At 35.7% G+C, this 23526-nt stretch overlaps 1 protein-coding gene across 3 annotated transcripts; it reads right to left on the reverse strand.

The window, feature by feature from the left end:
* Positions 1-1050: 1050 nt before the first annotated feature.
* On the reverse strand, positions 1051-21545 carry CRISP2 (cysteine rich secretory protein 2). Of its 3 annotated transcripts, none has more exons than XM_043591633.1 (10): positions 21434-21545; positions 20479-20579; positions 19367-19403; positions 17633-17703; positions 11698-11814; positions 10677-10764; positions 6785-6930; positions 5982-6079; positions 3520-3608; positions 1051-1588 (listed from the first exon to the last, which is right to left on the reverse strand). In XM_043591633.1, exons 4-10 carry the CDS (start codon positions 17699-17701, stop codon positions 1461-1463), a joined length of 735 nt encoding a protein of 244 aa, XP_043447568.1. In that variant the 5' UTR covers positions 17702-17703; positions 19367-19403; positions 20479-20579; positions 21434-21545; the 3' UTR covers positions 1051-1460. The 3 variants fall into 3 exon arrangements, with proteins under 3 accessions (XP_043447568.1, XP_043447570.1, XP_043447569.1); XM_043591635.1 differs by lacking the exon at positions 21434-21545 and adding an exon at positions 20960-21402; XM_043591634.1 differs by lacking the exon at positions 21434-21545 and adding an exon at positions 20721-20940.
* Between the last annotated feature and the right edge of the window lie 1981 nt (positions 21546-23526).

Genomic DNA, 23526 nt, shown 5'->3' on the forward strand with positions numbered 1-23526 from the left:
AAGCTATTAGTAGTTAAGTTTTTGGAGAGTCAAGAGTTATACACAGATTTTCGACTGTGTAGAGTATCAGTCCCCCAACCCCTGTGTTTCAAAGGTCAACTGTATATGTAGGTATATTTCCCAGTTGGTGATTATGTGTGTCATTGCTTCTATCCATAAGACAGTTTTACTCCTTCATTTCTAATTAGATGTTTTTTTTTGTCTTATCTGATTCACTGTCCAGAACTAGTATAATGCTTAGTGATGAGAGTGACATCTTTGCCTATTTTCTGAACTTAGGGGGAAAAATTCAGTCTTTCACCATTAAATACAGTGTTAGCTATACATTTGTTTATAGCTTTTCTTTATCAAGCTGAAAAACTTCCCTTCTTGTTTTCCTGAGAGTTTCATCAGGATTGGATACTAGGTTTCATAAAATGCTTACTCTTTCTTTTAAAGTTTACTTATTTATTTTGAGAGAGAGAAAGAGAGCAGGAGGGAGAGAGAGAATCCTAAGAAGCTCCACTCTAGCAGTGCAGAGCCTGATATGGGGCTTGAACCACAAACTTTGAGATCATGACCTGAGCCAAAACCAAGAGTCAGAGCTTTAACCAACTGAGCCACCCAGGCACCTCAGCCTCCTTAACCGTTTTTAGATTTCTTGTGTATATTTTCTCACCTATAAAATGGGTCTACTTCACCATGTTTTTGTCATCAATATTAAATGATAATGTATGCAAACTTATAAATGATAAATCTCTCTGAAATATTTTTTTTCTTGGAAAGCTATCTTTGTATATGTTCTCAGATAATGTTTTCTTTTAACTTATCAACTAAACCTGTAGGAATATCAAAATATCAAAGAATAAGTAAGAACAGAGCTGATTTCCACTTTTGTTAAAATTTTATAGGCAAATATTTTGGAAATTTTGCACTGTATAATCATTTATCTGGGCTGAGTCTAGCTGGGGTGAACTATGAATACTCAAAAATATTGTGCAAGAATCATTTTTTTATTCTAAAACGTGATTACTTTTGTTTAAAGAGGAGGCCATAAGACAAAGGTACATGTCAATCTTTGAATTTAAACTTTATTCAAGTAAAAATTCATGTAGTAGGAATGACAGTGATGTTATAGTTTTGTTTTTTTTTGCATGATGTTTCAAGAAACGTACTTCTCCATTCTGATCCCTTTCAGTGACCAAAAGTCTATGATTATACAACTTTCAAAAATTCTCAACTTGATTCAATTCATTAAGTTTAAAGTACCAAATTGCTATCAAAGTCCGAAGTTGTCATCATAGACTATGCTGCTTTTATAAATCACTGTATGAAAGAGATTTCTATAAAGATCCAGGAGAAAAAAATGCATTACTGTGTGGAACCATATTTGTAACTAACATGCCTAAAATCCCCTGCGATATGTATTAACTAAATGATGCAGCCCTCTTCACTTAGTCTTGCAATGCACACTGGGCATCTCAGTAAATTTTGTTTTCACACAGGCAAGTAGCCTTGCATTTTTCCTGAAGCAATTCATGTCCACAGCCGGCTGTTGTCTTCAAGGAATCACAGTTACTAAGGAGATCTTCATACTCGCAACTATTGGCTGTGACAAAAACAAATTATTTACTTCATTATCATATTCCTTAGTAGCAGCAAAACAATCCACACATTCAAAGTGCATGAGATGGGTAGGAGACTGGACAAAACAAGTCAACATCACTTACACAATGATGGGCTTTTCCTTTCTTAAGGGACATATCAGGTGCCTTAGTCAAGCTCACTGATCAATCTAACACTTTTTTATTTTGAATTTGGTCATGTTTCTAAATGAATTGGCCTATTTTTCTCCCTTAGCCAAAAGAGTAAAATGAATATAAATAAATCTCTCTACACCTGCAGTCTAATATAGGGGCCACTAGTCACATGTAGCTATTGAAATTTAAATTATTCTAAACTAAAGTAAAAAATTTAGTCCCTTAATCTTACTAGCCACATTTCAAGTGTTCAAAGGTCATATGTGACTAATGGCTACTTGTAAGACATATGCTGATAGAGAATATTTCCTTCATTTCATACTCTTCAATAGCACTGTTTCAGACTCCAAAGCTTTCTTTCTGGAGAAACAGATATCTATGGGAAGATAAAGATGCAAAACAATGATAATATGCACTCTTTCCTTCTGGTATTTCTTGGATCCTCCCCAAACTCAACAAATTTCAAGCTACTCATCATACTGCTCACAAGGTTGACAATTCTTGGGTATGGTCTCCTTGTACCCCTCCCACAATCTCAGAGAAATGGCTCTCTGACTACTCAGTAATTTAGGCCGAGACTGGATCAGTCAGAACTTCATCTTTCCTACTTCAGACCAGCATTCAACCAGGACAGGTAACAAACCCTGCCTATTCTATTCCTTGTTTTCCAACCCTGTCCAATTATCTCATTCATCTTGTCAGTAATGCAGTAAAGACATCTTTTTTTTTTTTTAACCCATAGTTTTCAACAATTTTCTAGCTGGCTTCCATCCAATTGTTTCTACATACTATTGTTAGGAAGCTCTTTATAAAACATGGTTCTGGCCCTGTCACTCTTCTGTTTAAAACCTTTCAGTTGAGTGCTTATTGATAACAGGATAAATTCCATGCTTCTTAGCAAATAGCATTCAGAAGAGTTGTTAATATGTAACCCTTTTTTCTTCATTAGTTGATTTATAGCTTTAATACAATCAATATTATGAATTATACCTATATAATTCAGTCAGTAAGAATGCTAACTAAAGGTGAATGTACTTGAAAGGTAAAAATCTCAACAAATGATATTTATTCAACTCTTATTCATAATAATTTTAATCCAAGCATCCCAACTATAAAGAACTAACAGATATTTTTACTTCATTACAACTTTAGAAATAATATATATATATTTTTAAATTCTCTCCTGTTGCAACAATATTTTTGTGGGTCTATGAGTCAGTGCTACATACAGATTTGATTTTGCCATTAAAAATATGCAGTGAACTACTATCAAAACACAGGGAGAGTAATTATTAAGTTAAACACTGTGATTTCAATTATACTACAGAAAAAAGAGGAAATCAGCATGATGAACTCATTAGCACACAAAAATATAATATTTCATTTGCCTGTCTAGATTGAGCTATAATGTGATCTTACACCCATAGATTTACATTTCAAAATAAGACTTTTGGTATAAAGATACTAACTTTGAGGAAATGAACTATTTACCAGAAATATGTATAGTTAATATTAATGAGCTTTGCATAGTCACAAAAACACATTGATGGTAGATCTTTCATTATCTTACATGTGGTAATATTTTCACTGCAAGTAATGTGTAGGTTACTAAATAAACTGTGTAAAATATTTACATAAACACAGTCTGTTAAGTAACATATTTGTCTTTTGCATAAGAATACTATTTAAATTGGTTCCTTTAGGAGATTTCTTAACCCATAAAAATAAAATAAAACATCAACTGTTTCTTATAATAGCAAGGTAATCACTTCAAACTTACTGCATAGTCCATCCTCACAGTTACCAGGGCAACTGGCACAAGGTGTTCCTTGCTGGTAAGGGGTATTCTTTTTACTCACATTGTTACCGCTGGAATTTAAAATACATAATGTCAAATAACTTCACTTTACAGTTTATACTCCCCCAAAGCAGTATAAATTACCAAATATGCATGACTATTAAATGCTTTTAGGTATGTTAACAAAACTGAAAAAATATAATTCCCAGTGAGTAATTCAGGTAACATTCAAATTAAGAAAATACTTCACATATTGACCCATGTCCTTGACTATAATTTTTCAATCTGAGCAACTAAATCACATTAATGGGAGTGTAAAGTTTTTAGAGTATATTTCAATGTGGCAACACTTTTCATCTCCCACTAGACATGGTCAAATTTGTTAAGACAGTACACCCAATGTGAGTGCTAGGGAATAGAGCATACCCCCCAAGAGAGACAAAAGAGCGTCTGGGACATAGGGATTATAGTTTGGAAAAGAATATTTAATATTACAATATCATTTTTATTTGAAACATAATAAAATACCAAATTTCATGTATATATATATATATATATATATACACACACACACACACACACACACACACACAGACACACATATATATACATTTTACTTTTAGAATGAGAGTAGTAATATTTAAGTAGTTAGTGGTGTGTGTGCTTGTCAGACAGGGAAGGAAAAGAAGGTTTGTGAATTTCTAGAGGCAGTATGTGAAAGATTTTTATGTTTACTAGGAAGGGAACGTTAATTAAAAAAAAGTTTTGAGAAGCATGAATATCCAGAGTGTAATCACATTGTAGTGACTAACTTATAACTTGCTTGTGATCATTACCTATTGGCCATTTAATTCATTTGAAATACAAGGGAGTCCAAATATCAATAGTGTCAAGTGGGACAAAGACACAAGGCCATGCATTTGAATCTCAGGCCCTACACAGGATATATCTGAATGTATGTGAGCCCCTGGAAAAATGTGAACTAGACACAAACGTGTTCTGAAAGTGCTCTCACCCCTGCTTTCCCTCATTATTCACTCCAACTCTCACTTCAGATACCTGGCGTCAGACCCTCCTCTCTTATAGCCAGACAGTGAATTTGGATGCATTCTCCTAAGAACTTTTCAATTCTTTCTACTAAACCCTCATAGGTGCTTGCAGGAAGATGGCATTGGAAGTCATACTTCTCAAACGGGAGATCCATATACTTGGGTTATCGACAGTCTCAAAATAAAACCTGAAGGAAGCTTGGTTTTAGGGGTCTCCTGTCCCTGGTGGCAAGGAATTTCAAACATTTAAAGAAATTAAGGCTAACAGATATGCTGAGATTAGATCTTCAGTATATCCACAGAATTTATTCTGGGTAAGTTCAAACATAATCTTTGATGAAAGAACACATTTCCTGCTGCAAGTCAGGACCTTAAAGAATGGTTCATTATGGAGATTTTGTGCAAACTTCTGAAAAACAAAGATTAAGGATGTTCTTCTCTCCTGTACTCTGAAATACATTAAAGATATCTTGAAAACACTTTGAGAGCCAATGAATGAGTCATCTGTGATGGTAATAACATAGGCAGCATTTTAGATAAGCAGGGGTGGGAACATTTTAGCAGAAGGAGCTGAAATCACAATCAGCCATTCCCAGTTTCCCAGTCCACTACCATCCATTGCTTAACCATCAGGCTGCCACCTTCCTAGAGTATGAAGTTAGGGAGAACTAATGACATCAAATCTACAGAAATGCACACTACCCACGCTTTCCCTCATTATAGCTGTGAGCCTAAGGGAAAGGTCACTGAGAGAAAAGATGTCACATTAAGGAAAGAGAGTTTCAGATTTTACACTTGGAATTTAGAATGTGGTCTCTTCTCTGATAATTGAATGTATCACGACTTAAAAGGCATTTCTAAAGATTTATCCCTTTTGGATAGGCCTAGAGGGTATTATGCTAAGTGAAATAAGTTAGACAGAGAAAGACAGATAGCACATGATTCACTTGTATGTGGATTCTAAAAAACAAATCAGGCAAATAAGCAAAAAGCAGAAACAGACCATAGGTATAAGGGGGTGGGGGATGGGTAAAATGGGTAAAGAGGAGTGGGAGGTATGAACTTCCAGTTATGGAATAAATAAGTGATGGGGATAGAAGGTACAGCATAGGGACTGTAGTCAATTGTATTGTAATAGCATGTAATAGCATGGTGACTGATGGTAGCTACACTTGTGAGCACGGCATAAGGTATAGACTTGTCACTATGTTATATACCTAAAACTAATATGACATTGTGGATAAACTATGCATGAATTTTAAAAAATGAAAAAAAAATTCATTCCTTCCCTTTACTGAAATGTGTTTTATATCCCAGTTTGTTTATTCTGTAAGAATTTCAAAATATTAAACTGCACATAGGATTGTTGTGTTAAACTCTAAAGTATATACTTACGCAGGACAATATTGGCAAACATAGTAGTATTTTAAACTTTCTTGATTGGGACAATAGGCAATTCCACATCCAACGTGGAAAGAGGAGTACCAGACAAGCTACAAATCCAAAAAGGAATATGGGAGAGTACATTAAAGAAGATAGAAAATATTGAAAAAATAATAATAACAAATGTAAAACTGAAAACATGGTACTATTATAGTTTATAGCCAAGTACCTTATATTTAGTTCAATTTTTTGAACTATTTAGTTCAATTATTGAACTAAAATTGAAATATTTAGTTCAATTATTTAAACAAAGTCACAAATTTTAAAATATTAAATTTTAACATGCATTCACTATTTTATCCAATCCTAATTTAGAAAAAGCATGGAGTATGCTTTCTTACCAAGAGTTTTGCAAACTATGGGGAAGAAAGACAGCTCTAGATGAAGTGCCAGCTGATGCTAGGACTATTCTATCTGTCAGGCTCTTACCCAAATTAAATATTGGACTTGGTCATAATTTAAAATTTATTTAATTATTTTGAGAGAGAGAGAGAGAGAGAGAGAGAGAGAGAGAGAGAGAGAACACACACAAGTGGGGAAGGGGTAGACAGAGGGAAGAGAGAGAATCCCAAGCAGTCTCCACGCTGTCAGCTCAGAGCCTTACATGGGGCTCGATCTCATGAACCTGAACCGAAATCAAGAGTCAGACACTTAACTGACTGAGCCACCTGGAGCCCCAGGGCTTGGTCATAATTTAAAGATGCTTTCTATATTAGAGCATTTGTGGCAAAAGTGTTTTCATTTGTTTCTCTTACCTGGGTGTAATGTCCAACAACTGAACTGGAACTCTTAGGTCCTACACCATAGACAAAATTATTGCGTTCCTCATACCAGTTTTGGATTGCATTTGACCAGGAAGCAGGGTCACTTGACATATAGAGATTCTCACCACATTTTGTACCTAAAGAGAAACATCATTCATGAGGAAGCAATAAAGTATGCAATGGCAAAAGCAACCAACTATATGAACACAAGGATGTTGCCTTTCAAACATAGTGCCTATACTTGCTAACTGTTAATACATAATAAAAGGACTTCTGTCCTTATCAGCTATAAAGTTGAATAGAAGACAGATCTGTCTAGCATGCTAAGGCTGGCCTCAACATGTACAACTTTGAGTAGGTTGAGAAGACCGTATGCTTTAAAAATCCTCTGGATTGCCAGAAATGCATTCTTTTTCATGCTAAATTCACATGTGTAATATCTTCTATGCTCTCAGCTTTGTATTGTAAATTTCCAAAAAGCAGTGACCAACTTTTATTCTTTTCCTCTTCTTGTTCACCCTCACCAGATATTTTTCATATACTGGACTCTGAGTAAATGATTATGATTATGATTATGATTTTGTGTGAACTTGGATAAAAAGATCTAGAAGTGATTTTAAGAGCACCAGTTAAGAGGCAACTGACATCAGGGGGGAATGGAAATTTTGAAAGTTTTTGGATCCTCCCTTAATCAATGAATCAGAATGTCATAAGGCCAAATCTTCCTCAGAAGATTTGGTAAGAAAAACCTTGCAGGGTGACATCAGCAAGATGGCAGGATAGGAAGCCTGGATTCTCCTTCCCCTAACAAACACACTGATTCAGCAACAATTCCCAAACAAATTGCCCTTGTGAGAATTCCAAAACTAACGGAAAGGCTTCTATACTCTGGAAAAATATGAGCCCAGACTCACTGAAGCCTGAAGGGAAATTGGGGCACCCTCTTGCTAGAATACCTACCCTCAGCACAGTGCCTGCCATATGATCAGGAAGAAATCCCATGTCTCCCAGCTTCTCCCAGGGGAAGGAAAGAATTGGTTTATGTGTCCAGCCACCCAACCTTTCCCAAAGAAAACTTCCCAGATGGGTGGCTTCTGTCTTGTTAGTCTTGGAGCTCTGGTAGTCAGGCACAGGCTAGCCACCTGGAGGAGAATGGAGATAGTGTCTGGGGCTGGTAGATACCATATCTCCTCTCCCTGGCTCAGCACAGAGCAAACATATGAAAAATTATAGTTCTCAGTTTCCTCCTTGGGAAACAAAGTCTTGACTGGTGTGTCTAATGCCTGAATTTCTCCAAGGCTGCCCAAAGAACTCACATATGGCTTGGTATTCTTGGAGCTCTGACAGGTTTGGCACAGTCACAGTCTTGCCCCCTGGGGACAATAGAGATGGTGGTTTGGATTGGTAGATGCCATGGCTCCCTCCTCTCCCTTTCTCAGAAACAGAGCCTGTTTCTCCCAAAGGTGGGAAAGAGTTGGTCTGGGCATCCAGGGCCACAAATTTTCCAGATGCTGCTCAAAGGACTGACTTCTGACTTGCCTCTCTGAGAATGTTAACAGACCTCACATAACAAGATGTGGGGCTCATGAGAATAAATATTTGCCATAGCTTCCCTCCTTGTTCAGCATAGAGTGAGGAGATAAAAATAGCAAGCTTCTAGCCTCTTCCTGGATAGGGAAAGAGTTGGCTGGAATGCCCAAAGATCCTTTGTTTTCAGGGGCCTGCCTGAAGAATTGACTATGGATCTTTTCTGACCACAATTTGAATAGACATTCTCCAAAGATATACAAATGACCAATAGGTATATGAAAAGGGGCTCAATGTTGCTAATCATCAGGGAAATGCAAATCAAAATAATGAGATATCACCTTATATCGGTAAGGATGTTTATGATGGGTGGAGAAAGGGCAATGAGTGACGAATGTGGAGAAATTGGAATGGTGTACACTTTTGGTGGAAATAAAAATGGTATAGGTGCTATGGAAAAAAGTACAGGCGTTCTTCAAAAAATTAAAACTAGAATTACCAAATGATCCAGTAATACCACTTCTGAGTACTTATCCAAAATAACTGGAATCAGGTTCTTAAAGAGATATTAGCATTTTCATGTTCATTGCAGCACCATTCACAATAGCCACCATGTGGAAACAACCTAAAATCCATGGACAGATGAATGGATGAACAAAAAGACACATATACATACAATGGATGTCACTCATCCTTACAAAGGAAGGAAATTCTACATTTGGGTGAGACAATATATATGAATCTTGAAAATGTTAACTGAAATGAGCCAGTCATAGACAGACAACTACTACATGATTCCATTTACAAGAAGTACCTAAAATAGTCAAATTCATAGAATCAAAGAGTAGAATGGTGGTAGCCAGGGATGGGGGAAAGGAGAAATGAGAAGTCACCAATCAATGGGCATAAATTTCAGATAAGATGAATAATTTCAGATGAATAAATTCTTCTATGCAACATTTTACCTAGACAACAATATTGTATAGTACATTTAACTATTTGTTAAAGGTGTAGGTCTCATGTTAAGTATTCTTACCATTATAAAATTAAAAGAGAGAAAGAAGTGTCTTGCTGCCCAGAAATTTTCTCTATCTTTTCTTTTTTTTACATTTTTTTTTTACATTTTTACTTATTTTTGAGAGACAGAGAGAGACGGAGCACAAGTGGGGGAGGGGCAGAGAGAGAATGAGACACAGAATCCGAAGCAGGCTCCAGGCTCTGAGGTGTCATCACAGAGCCCGACGCGGGGGTCGAACTCACTAACTGTGAGATCATGACCTGAGCCGAAGTCGGATGCTTAACCGACTGAGCCACCCAGGTGCCCCTTCTCTATCTTTTCAAGATCTCAAATAATATTTACATTTTGGTAGCTTGAAATATAAGGTAGACCTTATATTTCATGTATGAAAGTATGTAGACATACTGCTTAAAGCGAGTATAAGATATTCTTGGTTATCACCTACAATAAGGAAAAAATAAACTAAGACTCTAACCATGTAGATTTGCATCATTAAGACCATTTGTTTTCATCTTCTACTGAAAACCATCATTCTCTTCATAATTTTTAACAGATTAGCATCAACAATATAAGTGATAATTATAATGAAAATACAGGTAAAAATTCATTACTTTCAAACTGAGTTGCCTAAATGTATTATGTTTGATAATGTAAATAATTATTTTATGTAAGACTTATGCATAAAAGTATTTTTCTTTCATAGTTTTTATAACCCTTGATAAGATATTGTATAGTTTTTGAGTATAATATATTATCTATGCAAATAAGCCCACAGTCCATACAAAGTAGTTAGCAAAACTTGACAACTTAATCAATATATGCAAAGTATTCATCATGATTTTAAAAGCTTTAAGTATTTTCAGAGTAAAATTCAGGGAAAAAAATAACAATTTAGTATATTTTATAAATATAAAAGAAGAGATATCAAAATGCCAAACACACAATATCACAAAAAGGGCAGTGGATTAGAAATCAATAAGCCTGGCTATACAACTTCAGAATGTGCTCTTAGGTCATTTCTCCCATGTCCCTAATCTTTAAAGTTAGAGAAATGATGACTGTTGACTGTTGACTCATGAGCTGGTTGAGAGGAACAAATGAAGTGTTCCTTCAGAAATTATTTGCATAATGTAAAAAATCAAAAGCACAAAATGGTACTTATAAGGATGTCTCCCTATACAGATACTTTGATTTTAAGAAGAGCAGTATAAGCAACATTTATTTACTAGATCTTCTTACAAGGTCCCAGAATGTTCCATTCTATTTGATGTTCCATAATATTTTGCAATATTATTTTATTTGTTCACTTATTTAACAGATATTTGCTCATTTACATACTGGTTTTTCGGTCTTCTGCATTGCTGTGTTCTAAAGTGCACTTGTTTGCCCATTTTTGGGCATTTGCTGCTGTTTCTCTGTTCCATTCCTAAATGTCACAAGAAAAAAATATACTTAGAGATTCAACTCCAAAGAAGCATATGCTTTATAACATACTTGGTCGGTTGATTTGCACTACTTTAAACTTCTCTAGGTATATTATCTAATTGTCAGTGGTATCAGAAGATCTGTTTGTTAGGGGTGTGTGTGTGTGTGTGTGTGTGTGTGTGTGTGTGTGTGTATCTGCTCCAGTGCCAATTTCTACATGAAAAGAAGTTCATAAATGAAGTGTCTACTGAGAGAAATATCTAATAAAATAATATCTGGCAATTTATGATTGTACAGGAACCACACATAGGATTTTTAGTAATGGGGCTACTCTAAATACCCAACATGTGAAGTCTTGAATTATATTTCCTTAGTAATGAATAGGCCTAGATTGTTCCCAACTTCAGTCATAGCCCATTACATTCAAATGGGAGATATCTAGTTTTTTTGGACTATTCCCTGGAAAGCGGTTGTTATCTACCCTAAATGGCACTGATTTTGAAGGAAAGGGGACTCCTAGGGGGTGCCTGGCTGGCTCAGTTGGTAGAGCATATGACTCTTGATCTTGGAGTCCTGAGCTTGAGCCCCACATGGGCATAGAGATTACTTACAAAAAATAAAATATATGAGGGAAAGGGGACTCCATTATCTTAGACTAAAGTGGATAGTGAACAAAATGGCTTCACATTTGAGGTCTGAAGATTTGGCTTCTAATTTTTGCCCTTCCCAACTTAATAAGCCCTATAACGTTGACAAATCATTTAACCATTACAAAGGAAAATTAATTTCTATTTTGCTCATAGTGCAGTTCAAATTAAATGGCAAAACAGACATAAAACTTTGTATGTCACAAGGTTCTTAAGAAATGCCAGTACCAGCTCCCTGCTCTTACCACCACTGATTGATACCAGTAGGCTTTATCACTGCTTCTTACCATCTTCAGCATGTTGCTGGCAGGTGGAGAAACGGATTTCCTTAATTCATTATGTTTATTTACAATCTCTTTTTGGATTTGAGTTTGAGTGGTTAACAATGCAGTAAAGGATGGATCCTAAAGAGAAATAAAATTAAGGTTATCTTTTTAACATTTGTTAAAATTGCATATGGTGGGGGCTAAGTTAATTTGAAGGAACAAAGATCACTTTAAAGAGCATTCAGTTCAGGCTCATAGTAGTTGTTAAGAATTGCCAATGGACCTGAGCCAAAGCTATGACAAATAGAAAAAAAGTAACTTGAAGCTTCAAGAATGAGAATAAAATTCATGGCATGATAACTTAAAATCTCCTCTGAGGCCACAGACGCCAATTTCTAGTTTCAAGGAACTCTTGATGTGCTTTTTCTCCTTTAATGGTCCTTCCCAATCCTTTGTTATATCTCTGGTCATTTCCTGGTCTTCATTTACAAAATTATTTAAAAGAGAGATATATTTTGCTCTTTTGAATCACTAAATGTTTGCTAATAAGATTCTTTACATACCTTCTGCCCCATATGGTTTTCTTCACCTTCTCTATGCTTTTTATAGACATATAAGTGATAATATTTTATAACCACAAAGGCACACAATAGGAACATTAAGACACATTCATTCATATTCGATCAGGCTGCAGCAGATAGGATAAGGGTGGAGCTCAAGGTTCATCTTGGAGTTTAAAGGAATCTTAAAATCTGTATTACGGAACGCCAAATGAGTTTTGACCCAGTGTCAGGATTCTCTGGTCTGATGAGTTCTAGTCCTAGCATTCTGTGGTCCTTGGATGTCCTCTTATAAGAGAAGGGTTAAAGAAAGGTGGGGAAACAGCAATGACCGAGCTTCTCACATTCAGAGATTTTCTGATCAAGAGATAGACACTTTATATGGACACATACCCTCTAATCATTGAAAAGGATGATGGATTTTGTTCTTGGGATTATTTAAGCAAAGTAGCTTATTATATCTTATTTTTTAATTTACATCCAAGTTAGTTAGCATATAGTGCAACAATAATTTCAGGGGTAGATTCCTTAATTCCCCTTACCCATTTAGCCTATCCCCCCTCCCATAACCCCTCCAGTAACCCTCTGTTTGTTCTCCATATTTAAGTCTCTTGTTTTGTCTCCCTCCCTGTTTTTATATTATTTTTGCTTCCCTTCCCTTGTGTTCATCTGTTCTGTGTCTTAAAGTCCTCATATGAGTGAGGTCATATGATATTTGTCTTTCTATGACTAATTTTGTTTAGCATAATACCCTCTAGTTCTATCCACGTAGTTGCAAATGGCAAGATTTCATTCTTTTTGATTGCTGAGTAATACTCCATTGTATATATACACCACATCTTCAAAGTAGCTTATTCTAATTGTAAGAGTTGAGTTCAAGAGTAGGGCTCTCACATACCAAGTCTATGAGCATGAATAACAAAGCAAAACAAACACTAAGACCTTTAGAGGTTGTGCATTTTAAAACTTTTTTTTTAACGTTTATTCATTTTTTGATAGAGAGAGACAGAGCGTGAGTGGGGAGGGGCAGAGAAAGAGGGAGACACAGAATCCAAAGCAGACTCCAGGCTCTGAACTGCCAGCACAGAGCCCAATGTGGGGCTTGAACTCACAGACCGTGAGATCATGACCTGAGCCGAAGTTGGACGCTCAACCGACTGAGCCACCCAGGTGCCCCAAGAGGTTGTAAATTTTTTTAATGTAAAAAATTGGTATATTTTTACCATAAAGTAATGATGAAAATTAAACATGGTGATACATGAAGTTGTGTTAATTTAGGGTTATGGTATTGTTAATTTCTTTTTGAGATCACACTGATATGAATTTTAAAAAGTAAATAAGAAAAGATCTTGTGGGGAGAAGACTATCATTTACTTTTTAAATCATAGACCATGGGTCCATTAGAAAAACAATTCAAGCATAATATTTAATTTTAACTTTTTGGTGGTCACATTTAAAAAAAGTAAAATAAGAAGCAGGTAATATTAATTTCTTTTATATATATTTTTACATCTTATTCACCATGATAAATGTATTCTTTAAGTGTTTGTTTGTTTGTTTATTTATTTATTTATTTATTTAGAACATGCAAACAGGGGGAGGGGAGAGAGAGAGAGGGAGAGAGAGAATTCGAAGCAAGTTTTGCATTGTCAGCATTGAGCCCAAAGGGGAGCTTTATCTCACAAACTGGGATCATGACCTGAGCTGAAATCAAGCGTCAGATGCTTAACTGATTAAACCACCCAACTGCCCCAATAAGTGAACTCTTTAATCCCCATCACCTATTTTCCTCATTTCCTCACCCACCTCCCCTCTGGTAACCATCTGTTCTGTATGGTTAAGAGTCTGTTTCCTGGTTTCTCTCTCTCTCTCTCTTGCTTGCTTGCTCACTCTTTTTTCCTTTGTTCATTTGTTTTGTTTCTTAAATTCCACGTGAGTGCAATCATATGGTATTTGTCTTTTTCTGACTGACTTATTTCACTTAGCATTATACTCCCTAGATCTATCCCTGTTACTGCAAATGGTAAAATTTAATTCTTTTCTTTATGGCTGAATATATATATATATATATATATATATATATATATATATGCCACATCTTCTTTATCCATTCATTTATCAGTGGACACTTGGGCTGCTTTCATAGTTTGACTATTGTAAATAATGATATATGCAGGGGTGCATATATATTTTCTAATTAGTGTTTTCATATTCTATGGGTAAATATCCAGTAGTGAAATTACTGAGTCACATGGTAATTCTAATTTTTTGGAAACCTCCATACTGTTTTCCACAGTGTCTGCACCAGTTTGCATTCACACCAACAGTACACAAGGGTTCCTTTTTCTCAAAAACCTCTCCAACACTTGTTTCTTGTGTTTTTTTATTTTAGCCATTCTGACTGGTGTCAGGTGGTATCTCATTGCAGCCTTGATTTGCATTTCTCTGATGATGAGTGATGTTGAACATCTTCTCATGTGTCTGTTGACCATTGGTATGTCTTTTTTATAGACATGTCTGTTCATGTCTTCTGTCCATTTAAAAAATTTTTTTTAATGTTTATTTATTTTTTGAGACAGAGAGAAACTGTGTATGAATGAGGGAGGGGCAGAGAGAGAAGGAGATGCGGATCAGAAGCAGGCTCCAGGCTTTGAGCTGTCACCACAGAGCCTGATGCAAGGCTTGAACCCAGGAACTGAGAGATCATGCCCTGAGCCGAAGTTGGACACTTAACTGACTGCACCACCCAAGCACTCCTCTTCTGTCCATTTTCATTGGATTATTATTAAAAAAATTTTTTTTAAACATTTATTCATTTTTGAGTGTGAGAGACACAGAGTGTGAGTTGGGGAGGGGCAGTGAGGGAGACACAGAATCTGAAGCAGACTCCAGGCTCTGAGCTGTCAGCACAGAACCGGAGACGGGACTCAAACTCAAAGACAGTGAGATCAGGACCTGAGCTGAAGTCAGATGCTTAACCAACTGAGTCACCCAGGCGCCCCTGGATTATTTGTTTTTGGCATGTTGAGTTGTATCAGTTCTTTATATATTTTGGATACTAACCCTTTATCAGATATGTCATTTGCAAATGTCTTCTCCCATTCTCTAGGCTGCCTTTTAGTTGTGTTGATTCCTTCACTGTTCAGAAGCTTTTTGTTTTGATGTAGTCCCAATAGTTTATTTTTGCTTTTACTTTCTTTGCCTCAGGAGACAGATCTAGAAAAGTGTCCCTACAGCTGATGTCAGAAGCATTACCTCCTGTGCTCTCTTGTAGTATTTTTATGGTTTCAGGTGTCACATTTGGGTCCTTAATCTATTTTGAGTTTATAATTTTGTGTATTGTGAAAGAAAGTGGTCCAGTTTCATACTTTTTCATGTGACTGTCCAGTTTTCCCAACAACAGTTGTTGAAGAGACTGTCTTTTTCCCATTGTATATTCATTCCTCCTTTGTTGAAAATTAATTGACCATCAGTTGTGGGTTTATTGCTGGGTTTTCTGTTCTATTCTGTTGATCAATGTGTCTATTGTTATGCCAGTACCATACTGTTTTAATTACTACAGTTTTGTAATGTAACTTAAAGTCTGAAATTGTGATACCTCCAGTTTTACTTTTCTTTTTCAAGATTGCTTCATTATTTGAGGTCTTTTGTGGTTCCATACAAATTTCAGGGGCATTGTTCTAGCTCTGTGAAAAATGCTATTGGTATTTTGATAGGGCTTGCACGAAATCTATGGATTGCTTTGGGTAATATAGACATTTTAATAATATTTGTTCTTCGAACCCATGAGCATGGAATGTCTTTCCATTTGTTAGTGTCCTCTTGAATTTCTTTCATCAGCATTTTATAGTTTTCAGAGTATGGGTCTTTCATGTCTTTGGCTAAGTTTATTCCTAAATATTTTATTGTTTTTGGTGCAACTGTAAATGAGATTGTTTTTTCAATTTCACGTTCTGATGCTTCATTATTAATGTATAGGAATGCAACAGATTTCTGTATATTGATTTTGTATCTTGTGACTTTCCTGAATTGACCTATCAGTTCTAGCAGTTTTTTGGTGGAGTCTTTCAGGTTTTCTATAAATAGTATTCTGTCATGTGCAAATAGTGAGAGTTTTACTTCTTCCTTACCAGTTTGGATGGCTTTCATTTCTTTATGTTGTCTAATTTCTGTGGTGAGGACTTGCACTACTCTGTGGAATAAAAAGTGGTGATAGAGGGCATTCTTATCTTATTCTTGACCTAAGGGGAAAAGCTCTCATCTTTTCACCATTGAGTATGATGTTGCTGTGAGTTTTCACATAAGGCCTTTATTATCTTGTGTTCTCTCCAGACCTACTTTCCAAAGGCTTTTTATCATGAAAGGATGCTGTACTTCGTCAATTTTTTTTTTAGAATTATTGAAATTATTGTATATTTTTTATCCTTTCTCTTAATCACATGATGATTCACATTGATTGTTTTGCAAATATTGAACCACACTTGCATCCTGGAAATAAATGCTACTTTATTGTGGTGTATGGTTTTTTAATGTATTCACATTATTTTAAATAATAAATTTTATTTGTAATGAGTTGACTAGAAGTCTACAAAAATTGTATGTCTACGTCCTAATCCCCAGATTCTGTCCATGTGACCTTATCTAGATAAGAGTCTTTGTAGATATAATTAAGTTTAGGATCTCAATATTAAATCATCCTGGATTATTCAAGATTATTATTATTATTCAAGTAGGGTCTAAATCGAATGACAAGTACCCTTATAAGAGACACAGAAAGGAGAAGGGAAGGTAGAGAGTAAGTGATATAGCCACAAGCCTAGTAATCCCAGTGACTGGTGGAAGCCACCTGAAGCTAAAAGAAAAACAGACAACAGATTTCCTTCTCGAACCTCCAGAGGGAGTGTGGCCCTGCCAACATCTAAATTTTAAGCTTCTGGTCTCCAGAACTGTGACAGAATAAATTTCTGTTGTTCTAAGCCACATAGCTTGCATTTATTTCTTACAACAGCCCTTAGACCTAATACATTATTTAATTATCTAAAATATAATTCCATCGAGTATTGAATATCTAAGTTAGTTATTGAATATATTTTCTCCCCCTCCTCCTCCTCCTCCTTCTTTTTCAGTACTACATCTTTAAAATCTAGTGTGTATTTTATACTTACAGTATATCTTGTTTTAGACAAGCCACATTGTGTTCATTAGCCACATATGACTAGTGGCTGCTGTATTGGAGAGCTCAGCCTTAGAATGTCATCTAGATAATTGTGTTAAGGGATCTGAGCTACCAATCAGTACTTTGTGATGTCCACTCTTGCCCCTTCTACTCTCAAAGGACCTAGCCATCCCGAGAGATACCTGGATAGCTTTAAAAAGATTTTACAATTTAACTTTACCTTTGCTTCTGTGGGTAAAGATGGAAGCAGCACAGCAGCCAGAAACAACACTATCGGAAATACAGCCATTGCTGGAAAGTAAATCAAAGAGAGCAAAGTTCTGCATTAAAATATGTAGTACATAGACCTCTGACTATGAGGAAAAAAACAATGTAATGATCTTGGCTATTTTAATGGAACTGTGATTCCCAAATTCATAAGAAATGTAACAAGATTTCATCTGGTGCAAGCAAAATCATAGTGGAATCAACTTTGTCACTGATAGGGACAATAAAAAATAAATTGAAACACTTGTCTGACACTCTTGAAGTATACCTATAAAGGTTAGGAATATATCACCATGTTTCTGCTCAGCTCTATTGCTCCATTAAAATCCATTAAAAATATGGAAAACCAGATTTCTTCAGAGTTAATTGATACTGTATTGATTAATAATCCCAATCTTTGGGGAAAGTTTATTTTCAATGTGCACCATCTCTTGGTGTTCTATAAAAACCAGAACGGTTTGTTCTTTTATTGACATATGACTTTAATCAAGATTCCAAGATTATTATTATACAGAAATAAATGTACACTTTATTAATGGTTATTTCCCCAGCAGAGGGATTAGAAATTATTTTGATTTTATTCCTTATACTTGTCTATATCTCAAATTTCCCTGTATAAAAAAATAAAATACAAATAATATATTGAAAATCTAGCCTGTCCAAATTTGCTGAACTCATGATTTGGTATAAAAGTTGTTTAATATATTCACTAACTTTTTAAAAGGCATTCAACATTGGGTGGCCCATGTTGTCCTTTCTCAGTATGTCAAAAAAAATTCTTGGTCCTTTAGGCAAAGCAACAAACCCACTAAGCTTAAATAAGCACTCATCTTCTGGCAGTTAGTCATATAAATTACTAACTTTGTAAACTAAGGGAATGCTACATTGATTGGTGTTCTTCATGTGAGATTGGTACTCCCAAATTCTTGAAGAGAAAGAAAACTCTGAACAATTTATCTGTGGTACTTCTCAGGACTTATTGATGGGTAAATAGTAGACAACTGATACCTGTTCCCTGCATTCCCTTTATCCTCAATAATGTGCTCACAAAAAGGAGAGGAATGAACATTTATTGACAGTGCAATGCAAAACTTGATGTCTAATTTCACTATCATACCTTGTTGAGTATGACTATATTTTACAGATGAAGAAATTGAAGATTAGGCTAATTTATCTATGCCAATGGTAAGTTCTTAAGTAACTTCAGAAATTAACCTTCAACCAAGTAAGGTCAAAGCCAATGCACATTGACAGGAACATTGTTTTCACCTGAGAAAAGCAATCATTTTGTAGCACACTGGAGGCACTCATCCCTATTTTAACAATACCTGTATTAATACATAACAATGCATGTTCATAGCAAAAATTATCAATATGGAAGTATAAAATATATGCAATTTGCCATATTTACATTTCTTCTAGTTAAGATGGTTCCAGAATAATTGTTTCGAAGTCAAACACGAAAATTCTATTATCTATTTTAAGCTGAAGTGTAAAGAATTAATTTGAGTTTCAACTTGATAAAATGAGTAAAGAGTAAAATTAACTTGATTCTCTTAATAAAAATTTATCCATAATATTTTGAAAATCATAGATAAACGCATTAAATATATTATTTTTACCACTGGAAAAACAAAGATGACTGACACATAAATGTTCACATTAAAATAAATGAGTTATCACTTACTGTTGGTTCTCAGAGCAGGATGAAGTATTTGCTTTATCTGTAGAAAGAAGGGAGGTGGAGAGGACCTTAGAGCACAATACATGTTACATCTATTTATATTTTAGCAAATTCTGGTTGTGCAAGTAAACCTAAATGAATAGATTTCTGAAACAGAATTTTTCACACCCATATATTCAAATTTCATTGCTAGTTGTCTGGCATTGCTCTTGATATTATTTAGTTTCCATACAGCTTTTAACACAAGTTAATACAGCATGCCTTCCCTCCCTAACCAGCCCCGCCCCCTCTTCTAGATGCTGCTTTTTTGACCTAGTATTTTTATAATAACCACTGATGACTGGTTAATCATTATGAAGATAACCAGTACTTCCTTACAGTTGAACTTCTGTGGCTCAGCTTTTAATTCCCAATTAGCAACTTTCTATGGCTTATTAAACATAGTCTTTAGAAACCATCAGTTCTCAGAAATCCTGAGCGTCAAGGTTCTCTGCTGTAAAATGGGGGCTATCACATCAACAGCTTTGCTTTGCAAAGGGTGTGGCACAACATACATAAAGCACCTAACATAGTGTCTGCAATATAATATTCAGTAAATGGAAATTATTAATATTTTTATGATGATCCTTTACAATGTGTGATAGTTTGCTGAGATTGTAAGATCTTTCCATAAATGCATGTTGTTTGACTCAATTTCTAATTTTAGAAGTGTCATAAGATCTGTTTTTACATCTGGGTATCATAGGAAAAAAAATCAGCATAATCTCATCGGAGATTCAAATGTTCAAGGCCCAGGTCTACTAGGAATCTTGTAACTTTAAAAAAAAATGTTCTAACATCTGGACTGTTGCATCCTCATCAGCTCATTGATAGATATACACATTAGCTGGGTAATTTTATATAGCTCAATCATTCAATGGGATTATATTAGATGATCCACAATTCCATAACTCAACAGACTATGATGCCACATATTCCTCCCTACCACTCTCCTGTTCCCTCCCCGTCACTTACCCAACCTATAATCATCTTTGTTGCATCAATGAAAGCAATGGCAAAATCCACATTCATACAGAGCTGAAAAGTTGGCTGCCATTTTCCCCCTTGCTACTTACTAATGGAAAAGTACTGTCCCCTTTCTTGCAGGTGTTTTAAGACTGGGATGCCATGGTTCTACGGTGTCTGTAGGAAGAGCATGATGTTCAGTTTCATAATCCTAGAATAGGGGAAAAAAGACAATATTTAAAATAAAGATGGAAAGCATAAATAAGTAGTATTAATCATCTCTGTCACAAACCTAAAGTTTAACTGTGTTTAGTATTACTAATATTAGTAATTTTAATTTATTTGATCTTACCCATCAAGAATCCTTCTGAGATCAGATTATATTTTGATATCTTGGTATTTCCTTCAAACAGTAGCAAAGAAGTGGGCTTCTTAAACAAGTTCAATTAACTACTGACTGACTGACTTCCTTGGAATATCTCGGTATATTTTCCAGATTCCCAAATCCTTATACACTCTTTGGAAGATAATTTCTATAAGTAGTCACCCGCAGAGTAACCTTTTACTACATGGATTTGGGGTCACACCTACATGTCTTCATGTCTTTTCCTGGAAGCCAGTAGATGACATGTAGTCCAGAAGAGTCAACAGCCATCATTCTAATTGCCTGCAATATATAGTTCCTAATAACAGTGCATTCAAAACAGAAATAAAAAACTGAAGTTCTTAATTTGACCTCATGAAAGGCCTGATTGACAAATGACTTCAGGCTTCAGCTATGAATCAGAGCATTTCATGTAAATGGAATGATTCCTCTTTTAAGACAGGTAAAGAGTTCCAACTGGATAAACATCAAGAGGCATGTTGAAAGTCTTCGGTGGATCAGAGATATGCAACAAAACCGAAACTGCGTGCATCTGCACTGATCAGCCGATGTGCCCACCAGAGTCCCAGAAGAGGCGCGGAGGACCAGAAGACTCCTCACCCCACAGATCTTTCTCTCTCGTCTTCACCCTACCTCCCGGGCCCTGATCATTGCCTTTCCCAGACTGCTGCAAGTCTTACCCTGGCTCCAGAGCCCAGATCTTCCTGCAGGGTGGACGGAGCCAGAGAGAGGCTGCTGCTCGCTGCTTGGACAGCGAGAGTAAGATACTCATCCAAGCAGGTGTGAGCGAGGAGCTACGTCATGGGCTTTGTGCCCTCAGCGCAGTCGTCAGCTTACTGAATTCCTACAACCGCCTCCCCTCCAATGGTGCGCGGAAAAAATCTTGCACACCTTCCCTTGAGGAAGGGAAATGTCTGCTCCCACAATTGAACCCTAGGAAGAAGATGGAAATAATATCAAGATTCAAAATGCAAGGGGTGACTGAAAAAGGAGGCGCTCCTTTTCATACAAGAGTTCCTGAATTAACACAGGTCAGCATTTAAAGAGCAGATTGGTAAAGGCCATAGATACCTTAAGTTTTCAGTGCAATACCAGTCTGGTACAATAGTGTATTCAGGGTTACATAAAGAGGACCTTTTGCAGGTTTGCTTATAAACAAACCTAGTGTTCAAACTTAGTTTAGTTAAACAAACTTAGTGTTCCTTCCCTTCTTCCCTTCCAAAATGATTTGTAGTGAAGAAATTCAACAAGAGTAACAGGAACAGGTCTTAGGAAAATGCCCAGAATTCCTGATCCAAGACCGGTGGCTTCAAGTGCAGCAAGCATATCTGGCCGTGGTTGAAGATGTATTTATGTCTGTCTTCACAGATAGCAGATGAGTAATAGATGCATTTTCTTCAATGCTTAGTTGTTTTCAAGATTTAAAGGAATGGATGAATTCATCACACCAAGAATACATTTGGTCAAAAGATGATAAACCAAGGATCGATGTGCATCACACGTTAGTTTTCTGTACCCCCTGCGAAGAGGCTTGAAATTTCTCATTCCAACCTTTGAGACTATAGCAAACTGCCATGTCTCATAGTGCTGGGTGTCATTTTCCCCTGGCAGTGTTAAAATTCCTGCAATATATAGAAAAAAAGTGCCCAATGCACAGACGTTATTTTAACTCTCTTGTACTGTTCTTTTAGTTCAAGTACCACTAACTAAAAACTTCAGAATTTAGAAGTCATCCTAGCCTGATTTACTCTTGTGGTTACGTTCAATCAAAGTTAACTCCTGACAGTTTGCCCTTCTGAATGTTTACAAAATCCAGCCCCGGATCTATCTTTCTCACTGTTATATTCATGTTTTCATTGTGTCTTGCTTAGATTATTAATTTAACATTTCAATTACTTATATCCACATAGTTGCTACTCATTTATTTATAAATATAATTGCTTAGTCCATTTGTTTTTTTTATTAGTACAACACAATTCGTTGTTATCCTATAACAGTCTATAATTTACTGTGAATATCCTATTTTTCATTCTGGGAGACAGCATACCTATAATTATTACCTGTTCCCATTGATGATGTCAAAATGAGAGCAACTTGAGTGTGGTAGTGATAGATATTGTGAGTAAATATGTATTTGAAAAATGGACTGTATCTCTATAGATTATTGCTATATGTCAAGACTAGCATGATACCAGTTACCTGAGTAATAATTTATAAATATTTGTTGAGAAAATAAATATATTGACTTGGCCTAGATTCCTAGGGAATTCAGAGAAAAAGGCACACTTTCCTCTAAGACATATAGTACTGTAGGAAAAATACATACACATGAACATTACCAGGTAGTCCGGTTTAATTCTAAGTAGCTGGAATAGGAAATATCTACAATAATTAGGAATTCTGAGCTGATACAATCTGGATAAAAATTAGATGGTGGAGTGACACTTGAACTTCTTTGAAAAATGTGCATGGCTGGATTAGAAAAAAAAGTTTAGAACACTTGTTTGGAAGGGCAGAAACAGACAAATCAATGTATCATAAGGTGTATATAAGTCAGAATGATAGGCTGGTGAAAATGTTGGCATAACTTTGTGTAGAAGTCTAACAAGATTTGCTTCTTTATATAACGTGGGATGTACTTTCATTGAGTGTTGGGAAATTTTATGATCAAATATTATTTTATAAAAGCTTCAGAATGGAATATTACTCAACCACAAAAAAGGAAAGAAATGTTGCCATTTGCAATGACATGAATGGAGCTAGAGAGTATTAT

Source organism: Prionailurus bengalensis, chromosome B2 (assembly GCF_016509475.1).
Source record: "Prionailurus bengalensis isolate Pbe53 chromosome B2, Fcat_Pben_1.1_paternal_pri, whole genome shotgun sequence".
Taxonomy (NCBI): domain Eukaryota; kingdom Metazoa; phylum Chordata; class Mammalia; order Carnivora; family Felidae; genus Prionailurus; species Prionailurus bengalensis.

Bases quoted from the DNA above. Each gene is read 5' to 3' on its own strand.
- CRISP2 (XM_043591633.1), bottom strand. From the start codon at position 17,701: ATGGCTGTATTTCCGATAGTGTTGTTTCTGGCTGCTGTGCTGCTTCCA. The intron at 10,765-11,697 runs GTAAGAAGCAGT...TGTGACATTTAG, and splicing joins CCAGCAACATGCTGAAGATG to GAATGGAACAGAGAAACAGC. The intron at 6,931-10,676 runs GTATGTAAATGA...GTTTCTCTTTAG, and splicing joins TGCAGAAGACCGAAAAACCA to GTACAAAATGTGGTGAGAAT.